The sequence below is a fragment of the Populus euphratica genome, unplaced genomic scaffold (genome assembly GCF_000495115.2).
Source record: "Populus euphratica unplaced genomic scaffold, PopEup_1.0 scaffold1590.1, whole genome shotgun sequence".
NCBI lineage: Eukaryota > Viridiplantae > Streptophyta > Magnoliopsida > Malpighiales > Salicaceae > Populus > Populus euphratica.
The window spans coordinates 19,366-31,741 of NW_011501453.1; the positions used below are offsets into that span (position 1 = coordinate 19,366).

Here is a 12,376-nt window from a genome sequence, read left to right on the forward strand (position 1 = left end):
GAATAGATTTAGCAAGAATTAAACAACTACTAATGTATAAGTTAGAGAGATGATTGTGGTTAAACATTAGCTTTGACTCAGTGCAATCATAAGCAAAGTGATCAGGTTTACCACAATTAAAACAATTTATATTTGTGCATTTCTTAACGCCGCGTTTTCTACGCTTGTGCTTATGTCCACTACTACATGCTTCTATTCCTCTCTTGCCATATTTAGGACCTTTAGCCTTACATTTTTTATATTTAGAGCTATATGGTCCGCGTATCTTAGTCTTAGATATAAAAGCCTTATTTATAGGCTTTTCAGCGTGAAGTTGAACTTCTTTAAGCTCAACATGACAAACAACATCGTTAAATGTCTTGATGTTGTCATTGTGGGTAAAGTTAACACGCATATGTTCCCAATTACTTGGCAAAGAGCGGATAACTGCTTGGCCTTGTTGTTCATCAGTCATCTCATGCCCAGTACCCCTTAATTCACTGATCATATTAGACATGACTATAAGATGCTACCTCATTGTTTGATTTTGATACTTTTTATAACCATCGAATTTGAGGGTTCACTAACGAAGTCTAGTAGTGGAGGTTCCTCCATACTGAATCTTTACTGTGTCCCAAACATATTGAGCTGAATGATGCCTTTCAAAACGCAGCATTATATCATCTATTATGCTGTTCAACATCAAAATATGAGTTACATGATCTTTGTGTTTATAGGTTTGATATGTTTCCATATTAAGCTTGTGTTGAGCAGTGTTTCCTTGCTCAGGTTTAGCCATCAGTTGTGTGATTGTTTCTAGCATTTTTAGCTCTTCCAAGAGATACTCAATCTTATGATGCCAAACATCATAATTCTTTTCATTTAGTTTGTCTCTATGGTTCAAATCAACAATAATACTCTTAGATGCAACCATATTAAGCTCTATTGACAACAATCATAAATATTAGTATCTAGTACAATTTAATTGATATATTTTGCCACTCCATTCTAAATTAAACAAATAATAATCTAACACATACAATAGAAATGAAAAGAATGTAAACACTTAATCAATTTCTAATTGTATGGTCTAATTATTATTGAAAATTTAAATGAGTACAAAATTATAATTATTAGTTTCATCTAACAGCTTTCACTAATTTGGTTGCAGATAGTATCATAAATATGCATATAATATAATTAAACTTAAATTACATAAAATATTCAATTCATAATTAAACAACCAATTATCTTTAAAAAAATAAAATATTAAGAATAATAAATTTCAAAAATTATTTTATATTATAGGCATATAAGTAGGGTCTCCAATTACGTCATCCACTTCATCAAAGTCATCTTCTCTAAGTTTATTTTGCTGAAATCATGGAATGAATTTAACAAAAGTATCTAAATGACCTGCGCTTTTTCTAGTGCGTTGTATACCCTTTTTGACATATTGATGTTCCCTCTCAAGCAGTATTTCATCAGTGAAATTGTTAAAATCTAAGGATTCCAGCCTATATTTTAACAATAGTCGCACTGACATCCATTCTTTAGGCAGAGAATTGAGAACGATTAACATTTGATGTTCCATGTAGAGTTCGTAAACACCACTCATAACCAGTCTACTCATCCGATGATATATATAATCAATGTGCTCTTGAATATTATGAACAGGATTAATGGCATAACCCAATAAATGATCAATTTGTTGTTGTCTATCTATTACAACAAAATATTTCAAAAAGCACATAAATATTATACTTAATATTTAATTAAAACATGTATAATCATACATATTAAAAAAATATAGAAATTAAGCAATTTATTTTAATAGTAAATATATAGAAATTAAGTAATTTATTTTAATAGTAAATAAATTGGTACCGCTATTTGACAGTTTATATTAACAAAAAAATATTAATTATCTTAATATTATTTTTAATATTAATATATATTAACTATCACATATCTTTTGAAAGATGTGTTCATTCGATTTTCCTTTTCTTTTTTCTTCTCAACTGCCAAATGATAGTTAATTAACTGCCAAATGGCAGTTCCAATTGACTATTGTGATTAATGATTATAGTCAATTGAAATTATCAATTCACATGATGAATTGATAGTTTTTTTTTTAATAACTATCTAATAATAGTTAATTAATTATCAAAGTCAAATTGACTACTGCAATTGTAGTTAATTGAAAATAAAAATGAAAATGATAGTTTTTAATCTTCATTTCCATTATTAATTCACACATGAATTGATAATAAAATTATACAACAACCATGCAAAAAGTCTTTTCTAATTAATTATTGAAAAGACAAATTCATAACTAAATTACTTCATAAAATTTTGTAAATTCAAAATTCTCAATGGAAGTAATCTTTTAACATAAAATTTACATCTATCATTCATGTAATAATAGATATTCTACATAAAAACAATATTAAAAATCATGGCCATGTATCCCTCATCTTCTTTCTGTGAATGATGTCCTTACCAAAGCTACCAAGACACAAATATGTATGCTTGTTAGTGTCTTCACAGCTTTCTGCAATGCTTCAGATCTAAGGGTGAATTTTGATAAATCAAGAGTAATGTGTTCCAACAATCTTAGCGGAAGGGTAAAGCATGAGGACAACTTTCTGCAGCGCTTCAGGTCTAAGGGTGAATTTTGATAAATCAAGAGTAATGTACTATAACAATATTAGCGGAAGGGTTAAGCATGACCTCTCATAAATTTCTAATATTAAGTTTGATAACAGTCTTGGTAAGTACGTTGGTTTCCCCTTTAATTTAGGGTAGGGTTAAGAAGTTAGATCTAAATTTCATTTTGAAAAGTATTCAATCTAAACTTGCAGCTTGAAAAGGTTTGTTGTTGAATAAGGTAGGAAGGGTTACGCTAGCAAAATTAGTTTTAACGACAATCCTTACTTTATGTAGCAGATTTGTCTTCCATAATCGGTTTGCTTGTGAATTAATAAAATGGTGTGAAATTTCATATAGGGCGGACATACTTTAGGTTGTGGAATTTATTTGGTGAATTGAAATATTGTGTCCTTACCAAGAAATTATGGCAAATTGAGTATTAGGGAGACAAGATTGGCTAAGATGTCTCTTTTAGGTCAGTTAGCTTGACATATCATAAATGAAGGAAGGAAACCATGGATATCAATACTGTAACATAAGTATCTTCAACATTCCAGTTTGCTAAATACTCATAATTTGTCCCATAATGTTTTAATTACATAGATTTTTTTATACAAGACATTTAATTTTCTTTGTGATGGGTTCATCTATAGAGTACACAATGTGGATTTATCTTTATGGTTTGACCTTGTTTGCAGAATGACATATTAGTGTTAGAAATGGACGTGATATACATTATTAATTCATATTTCAAAATTTTAGATTTGTGATATGGTGAGAAATGGAACTTCTGTGTACTAGCTACACAGATTCCAGATTTAGTGAAACAAAAAATCAGGGCCATACCAATTCCATCTTGTCCAAGGCCAGTGAATTGTCTTGTGTGGTTTGCTAACATTAATGGTGTGTATAGCCTAACTCAACTTATTCTTGGCTTTTGTCCAAAGCTAAAAATCTTCTTCCATATGTGAGGTGGACTTGAATTTGGAAATTGAAGGCTTTAGAAAAAATCAAGATGTTTATTTGATAATTATTTCATAATAACCTTTTCATTAATTTATTATGATTTAAATATAATATTTCCTCATCTTCAATCTATAGTGGTTTTACCTAGGAGGACAATGACATTTTATATTATATTAGAGATTGTGTGTTTGTTAGGAGCATTTGGCTTGGACTATGTCTCATAAACCAGCAAGGGTTTTAGTGTTCTGGTATGGTAAAGTGGGTTCAAAGATATGCCTCATCGAACATTTCCTTGTTATTCTTGTTTGGTCTTTAGTGGATTTGGAGGAGGAGGAATATTATAGCTTTTAGGGATAAGTAATTAGGGAATAACTGGTTATTACATCAAATTCACTTTTTAAAAGACATGTATAAACACCCCATTACTATTTTATAGCTTAGGCTTGAAGACAGATTTATTAAACTGGATGTGGATGACAACTCTTTTACAACCTAGGGAGGATTGGATTTGAAGGTTTCTTCAGAAATTTTAAAGGGAGATGGTTGATGAGTTTTATGGGTTATGGAGGTGTTGGTTCTAATTTATTTCCAGAACTGCTAACAATTAAATATGGTTTATTGGTGATATGAGATAGAAGTTTCAGAAAAGTCATATGCAACTCTGATCATACAGATGTTATTCGATTGATTCAAGATAATTTTAACAAGTATTACTTATTTAAAGCTGTTATTTTTTACATCAAAGAACTCTTGACACAAAATTAGAAAGTTCGTCTGCTTGATACTTTGAGAGAAGCTAATTCATATAAAAGTAATTTTGATTTAAGTATTTGGAAGAACCCTCCTCCAAGAGTTTGTTCTTTGTTGTTAATTGATTCTCTATATCCTCTTTATCTTAAATGATCCTATTTTTTTTTCATTGTACCTACAAAAGGGGTTAATTTATCCTATTGATAACCCAAGTTATGGTAGAGATTAGGTTTAATAACTTTGAAGATGATAATGCATATAAAAAAACTTCAATTCTTCAAAAGTACCTAGACATCTTTCTATGGTAATTAGTTGGTTAAAGAAAATTGATATTATGCATCATTAAGAATAGCCCCAAATCTATAAGTTTGTTTGTTTTTTTCTTTTAACATCACACCGTTACAGAGCTGGTCAGAGCATATGAATAACATGGACAATGATTCAAGGCCCTTACTTAATAAAAAAAATCTCAAGAATAAATAAGATATAGTTTTCAATTATACTTTATAAAATGAAGATTTTCCTCACTTAATAAAACACATTAAATACAAAATAAAAATCACTTATAACTTTATTTGTCAAATATACATAAATAATAATAATAAAATATTTTTTAAATATTTTTAAAAAAAATCCATTTGTAATTTTACCTAAACCCATGTTCACCTTATGCCTGCTCATAAGTGTTGATTTCCTTGTGTTTTTAGAGTATGTTTGAGATTATTATAGCGATTGTGATTTAAAATATTTTTTATTTAAAAATATATCAAAATAATATTTTTTTTATTTTTTAAAAATTAATTTTGAAATTAGCATATCAAAACAATATAAAACATAAAACAAAATATTTTTTAGCAAAAGAAAATAATCAAAATTAAAAAAAAATATGATTTCAATTGTGTTCCCAAACAAACCTTCAATAAGAGAAAAATCTAAGACATAATTTAGAATCATATTTTCATTTACCATCAGACAAGATCAAATGACAAATTAAGGCCATGATATAAAGTAAGCGTGGACCAAGTTTATATATAACCTTTGTTTCTTTTCGGACAATAATACTCTTATCAAATTAATGGCAATGATGGAGGCAGGAAAGAACATCATATGTTATTTTTCTATTATTATTGACCCCCTGACCAGTGGGAATTTTTAAATTATATTATCAAACATTTCCTAATAAACATTTGATTTTGTCATCTATGATTTATATATACTAATCTCATTAATTAGCAAGTGATTCTGTGTTAGCCTTCCTTCGTAGCCTCCACTGTATTGAGATTTTGCTGCAGATATCTGTTAGGGGTATTATAATAGTTGTTTTTTAAAATTTTATTTATTTATAAATATATTAAAATAATAATATTTTAAAATTTATTTTTAATATCAATACAAAAAAATGATATAAAATAATAATGTTAAATAATTTTTTTAAATTTTTTGACGAAGCTCATCTATATCACAACTTCAAACAAAAACTTAATCCCTCAACTTTTAAGTGGTGGTTAATTTAACTGCTGTTTTAGCTAAAAAATGCCACCAACTCTAGAAAGTTAATAATAAAAAATAAGAAAGATAAAATTATTTTTTTATTCAATTCATGAGAACCTCTTGTACTGTATTACTAAGCTAAACAACAAATAAAGAACCGATTTATCAGATTTTACCCAAAAAAACCTAAACAAACCTAGTAGTTTAAATATATAGGGGAGAGGAATCGGAAGTGACGATCTACTATTTGAAAAGAAAAGGACTTATGATTGTTAATATTACACTAGAATAATGTTAGATTTAAAACATGTGACATTCGATTAATAACAGGATCCATCATTGTTAATTTTCTGGATTTTTTTTTTAATATTTAACATTTTTCTTAACTTGATATAAGCTAGGATATTTTGAAAACTAGTTCGAATCTCAAATGGTTCATTCTCCCCATTATCATTTAAAACTATTCAAATCTAAACATAAATCAGTTTGCTTAAAAGGTTTGAAATCCCATCAAGTTAAGTTTCTAATCTATTGTTATGACAAGATTTTGAGAAAAATCTATTAGAACTAATTATCACGTGATTGAGAAGCACTCAACTTAAAAACTTTAACCTATATTCAAATTTAAAATGGGCTTGGAATATAATAATTAATTTTAAAAATACCATATTATATAAAAATAGATATAGCCATTGAAACTTTTTGTTATTATGTTTTCTTCTGTTTTTTTTTTTTTCTTCCTGTTTTCGAAAAGCTAGAGCTTGTAATAGTAACAATTCTTTAAATTAACCAAAAAATTAACAGGGCCAAGTGTATCATTGTCGATTCTTCTCTCTGTTTTTTGTTCTATATTCTATAGGATTTTTACATTTTAGTCCCTCAATTTTTTTACTTTTTATTTGGTCATGTGATATTGTTTTAATTTGTGATTTATCTTGATAATTTATTTTTCATGCACGTGTATGAGACTCTTGAGGTATTAGAGAAATGTTCCATCACTTGGTCAATGCTTAGTTTTGCAAGATAAAATTTAATTTAATTTTTTTAATAAGTATTAGAGTTTTGGGAATTGAATTTAAGACAAAAAAATATTCACTCTCTCTCTCTCTCTCTTGCATTAATATCAAAGACTAATTTCTAAGGCACAAGGGAAAGAGTTTATGCTTTTTTTTTTTGTCTATCATTTCTTTTAAGTTGATTCATTTATATTAATTCTATTTGGAACTTGATTTTGTAGTTTATTGTGTTTGCCTATATATAGGGTTCTTGCAATGTTCCAAGAAAATTCTAACACTTGTTTAATGCTCAGTTTGATAGGAAAAATGAAATTACATTGATGTAAACACAAGTAAGTTTTAAGCAACAAAAATCAAAACTAAAAAATAATAACGGACTAAGGTTGATCGGTAGGCCAACTAGGTTCGCGTGTGCACCACACATATTAGTATGTAGAGGAGACCTGCCATGTTCAAGTAGCATGTGCGATCTCCTTTCGTGGGAAAAAGCTCATCTATCATGTTATCTGAAGCGCAATATTATATTCTATCCATTGGTGTGATGCTTGTTGTAAGACGGTAAGTGGTTAGGTAACAACGATATTTTTTCTTTCTCCCCCTCTTTTCTTTCTTTAGGATTTACGCTGGACCAACCAAAATTAAAAGGCGTCATTTCATTTTGTTTTTATGTCAATTTTAGTTATTAGTTTGATTGTTATTTTTTGCTGTAAGTTCTTTTTTAAAATTGATTTTTTTTAATTTTACCCTTTAACATTGAGTTAGTTTGGAATTTGTCATTATGATTTTTTTTCTAGTATGGTGATCCTGACCTAATGACTCAAATCAAGGTTTTCAAAGATTATCCCAAGTTAACATAAGTTTTTTTTATAGATCCTTTTTGTAAACTAATTTTTCTTTTTGATTTCATTATTTGGCATTGGGTTTGTTGAACATTAGGTTTTATTATTTTTTTAATTTTCTTTATGTGAGATTGACCTGGTCTCATGTTTAGTGGGTTAACTCAAGTCTTTTTTCGGGTTATTTTTTAAAGATTTGTTTCTAGTCTTGTCTTTTAACATTTGAAGGGTGTTTAGCATTGAGGACAAAACACTATTTGCCCAAAATTTGATTTTTTTCTTAAAATTATTTTTTAGTATTTTTGGATCATTTTGACGTGCTAATATAAAAAATAATTTTTTTAAAAATAATTTTAATATATTTTTTAGAGAAAAACACTTTAAAAAGCCATTACCAAAATATCAAATTGACTTTTGGTTTGGAAATTAAGCTTTATATTTTATTTTTATTTTGCATTCTTTTAAGTTATCATGTTCGTATAATTCAGCTCACGAGGAGGTTAAGTAGGGTGTGTTGGTTATTTTTTTTTCTTTTCATTTTATTCCTTTTATGTTTAGATTGTTATAAGGAATTGAACATTGTAATTTTTCTTGATTTGTTTTTTATAAAGTTATCCCGACCTCACAACTTGGATCAACTCAAATTGTTTTTTATTTTGTTTTTATTTTTTTAAAACTTAATTTTTTAACATTGAATTATTTAAGAATTAAGTTTCTTGATTTTTTTTACAAAGAATTCTTTTTGTGTAAATTGTTATACTTACTCTTTTTTAATAAAAAAATTCAATTAATTTATTAAATTTTTTATTATATAATTAAATAAAAATAGTTTATTGGTATTCTATGACTTGAATTATAATTATAATTTTATTTTTTAAAATATACTAGCAACACGGGAATAATATTTTTTGTAATGTAAAAATATTTTTAATGTAAGTAAAAAAATTCATTCCAATCCGCGGCGCGGATCCATGGTGTCTGTTGTAGCATGGTGACCACTCTAGTTTACTTTTATTTAAATAAATGATAAAGCAAAATCTAGTCAACACCTCCATCGTTTGTTATAGGACCAGCGCCACGACGGCGGATGACATCGCAGGTGTGTCATGGAAACACAACCATTCTCCGTCCTGCAAATCGTGAAGGCCATTTCCTTTTGGAATTTGACCTTTGCAGCTTTCTTTCCCAAATTAACACAAAATCTACCGTTGGTGGTGATGATTGCATCTGGCTAAAGTTATTGACCGTTGCATCCACCACCACCCTTCAAGTGGACCTTTTAGTTCATAAATAATTAGTGGATACAGGAAATCTAACAACGTGATTAGTTGGCGGTGGCAGATCCGCTTAAAATTATGAACTTCAAGTTCGTTTTAAAATAATTTAGATTTACAAGAAATGACACACACGTTTTTTTTTAAGAAAATGAGTGAAATGATTGCGAAAAATTAATTATTTTTGGGTAATGTTTTTCAAGGATTTCATCATTTGTTTTGATTATTTGAGAATGGTTTGAAGTCTAAGATTCGAATATGTATTAGAGGGGGAATGGCCTCGCCTCCATCGTGTCTATAAATAGCTCGAGGACACCGTCGCCATAAAAGAAAATAAAATCTAACTATGGTAGTAATAAACTAGTAATTTAATTTACTTTATCAACTAATTAAGCTGCTAATTTCGTTTTGTGCATGCAAATCTTATTTCACAACGTTCTTTTTTGGATTCTAGGTTAAGTATTTGAAGCAAATGTTCTTCTTTGAAGGTTACGTGAATGGATGAATGAATGATAAAAGAATTTATTACTAGTCAAAACCCTAAAAAACAATGTGTTAAACATATCTTGCCGTCTGTATTATCATTAATTCTGAGATAAATAAGATTTAAATGGTCTAAATTAAGTAAGGTTTAAGTTTAATTTGATGCATAATCTAATTGGACGGTATCCTTGTCCTCAAATAAAAAGGAATTTCGATACACTTCATCCCTCCGCTAATTAAAAATTGTTTTATTCGGTCCACAAATAAAAAAGAATTTCGATATACATTACTTCATCCATCTGTTAGGTATTATGGATTGACCAATAAAGCTCGACACGTGAAAGATTGTGGGATTAAAAAATATCAAGCCCATGTATCGCAATTTTGTTCATCAATTCTTAATTAACTTATGGAGAGTTGTTATTAAATAAAAATTAATTGTACACGGACATAATAACCGGTGGATATGGGTATGTTTGGAATAAAGGTGTGATAAGGTGTGGTTGGTTTTTTTTTTAATAAAAATCATATAAAAATTAATAAAAAACATGTTTTTTTTTGCTTCCAGTGATGTATGATTTGTGTTTTTAAAAAATTATATTTAAAAAAACATGAATTGCAATTAAACTTGAGAAAATGATGAAGAAATCAAGAACTTGAGAGCTTTTCCCTTCTGTTTTTGCAATTACTCTTTATTTCACCCACAAGGCAAACATTTTTACATTAAGGAAAAGCAATAAAACATGAATTGCAATTAAACTTGAGAGCTTCACTCGTAATAAAACAGTCTTCGCCACTGCGATCCGCATTAATTGATGTAATCAAGAACCACTCCATGAGTTGTATTTAATCTTCGCCACTGCGATCCGCATTGATCTCGTCGAGAATCACCACAAGAGCTACTATGAAGGCATAATCAACATTAGGATACACAGTCACTCCAAAACTATCTGTCTCCATAATAGTAGTCGCGATAGTGTGTCTTCTATGCATCTGCGTTCACATAACAAGAAAATACTAGCATGAGCTATTAATTATGAAGACAACTTTCTTGATTAAAACAATAATAGGTTTTAATGTAAATGATATAATGAAATCTGGGGTGTTTCTATGACTGCCTCAGCCACAGATTACAAATAGTTCTATGTGAGAAGATGATGCTGGTTAAATTTATTCAATGTTGTCATATTTCAGAAATAAGTTTTGTTAATGTTACCTGTGCAAGCATGGTATTGGAATCTCCAAGAAGTACAGAGCAGGAACTCTCTCTGTAGCCTCCTTTGACCTTGAAATCAGGGACGTCTCCTTTGTTGTTAGCCAAGAACACGTCTAACTCAGTCTTGAATTGGAACAGCTTTGATTTCTTGGCTGTGATAATCAAATCACTCTTCTCCTTGCTTTCTCCTCTAAAAGCCTCCCACCTCCGACGCATGGCCATTATCTGGAGAAAACGATAAATTAAACACGCGGTAAGAAATTGATATCAGATTGAGTCATATCATTGTTGTGATGGTTAGATTGAAAAAGAAGAGAACAAAAGACAGAGAGCAATTAAACATACCTTCTGCCTGAGATTGACAAGGGTGTTTCCGGCTGCATCTTTCAGCAAACGACGATGTAGGCTTAATAGTTTACTCTTGACCTGGAAGATGAGGGTGCCATTAATGTCAGACCCCTTAAAATCACTGTTGACGGCGAGCTCAACTATTCTCTCCAAGAGTTCATAGCTTTGTAGAGAAGGCGAGTTCAACAGGGTACTGTGCCAGGTACTGTGGCCTTATTACCACCACTGGATGCTCCACCGGCGGGTATGTTCTTATAGCTGGAACGGGGTTGCCTGGTGCGTGCCCAGTAGCCATAATCACAGAAACAAAATATTACTTGAAGAGATAAACAGAAAGAAAAATTGCTAAATTTCTATATTATGCAGGTCTTGATGCCTTACAGAACTAGTCTTTTAGAGGAATGATGTACGTATTTTATAGTGCCACTTAACATATGGCATACATATGGCATGTCGTGTCTTTAAATAAATAAAAAAAGGCTCTGTCTTTCTTCGTAAATCGCAAGTTCTATTTTGCAATTACATTGTTTGTTTCAAGAAACCAAATTACTGAAATCTATTTTTTTTTATGTTTGGCAACCATCTCCAGAAAGTTAGCTAAAAAAAAAAGTTTTTTTCAGTAAAAAAAAACTATTTTTTATCATAAAAAAGTGTTTTTCTTTTCTTGTCAAAAGAAAAATACTTTTTTATCTTTATATAAAACACATATTCGAAACACTTTGTCAAATCTCCTTTTCTCTGTGTCTCTTTTCGAAAACAAAAGCAAGAAGAACAAGAATCATATCCCTGGACACTTTTTATTTTAGATATTTTTTTCCCTCAAATTTCTCTATTTCTCTATATTATTTCCTTTATATGTTTTTATCTTTTTTGTTTATAGATATGTAAGAATTATAGCAAGAAATCCTTTGATCTTGTTTAATTTGTTGTGTTTGTTCCCAAATAAACTATTATTACTCTCAAACAATCCATAATGGTTTATTTTCTGCCTGTAAATTTTTTTCCCATACCCAGTTTTCTTCATCATCTTACCTCGTCATGTTCAAACAAATTCACATAAAAAACCAACCAAATTCATCACAAGCAAGCCATAAAAATTATTACATTTTTTCTTGCATATTCGGCAACTTCTTTATAGAAACCAAACTTCCCCATCTAGTCCCAACCCTATTTCCTCGTCCCCAGATTCAGCGCAAAGAGAGAGACGCGGAGTAAAAGGGGGAATCAGTGAATTTGTTGTTTGCTCTCTTTTCTAGCATTGTCAGTACATTTAGCCAGGTGACACGACTAAAAGATTGATGTCTTCTCCCAAGTGCAGGAGTGTCGAAGTAATAAATAACCCGACAAGACCGGGGTCGAACCACA

General features: G+C 29.6%; 1 protein-coding gene across 1 annotated transcript; it reads right to left on the reverse strand.

The window, feature by feature from the left end:
• Positions 1–5,011: 5,011 nt before the first annotated feature.
• LOC105117912 (protein LURP-one-related 15-like) lies at positions 5,012–11,306 on the reverse strand. The gene is made up of 6 exons (XM_011015718.1): positions 11,232–11,306; positions 11,009–11,158; positions 10,664–10,888; positions 10,137–10,440; positions 7,938–7,943; positions 5,012–5,023 (listed from the first exon to the last, which is right to left on the reverse strand). The coding sequence occupies exons 1-4, from the start codon at positions 11,304–11,306 to the stop codon at positions 10,294–10,296; spliced, it is 597 nt and encodes a 198-aa protein (XP_011014020.1). The 3' UTR covers positions 5,012–5,023; positions 7,938–7,943; positions 10,137–10,293.
• Positions 11,307–12,376: the final 1,070 nt, after the last annotated feature.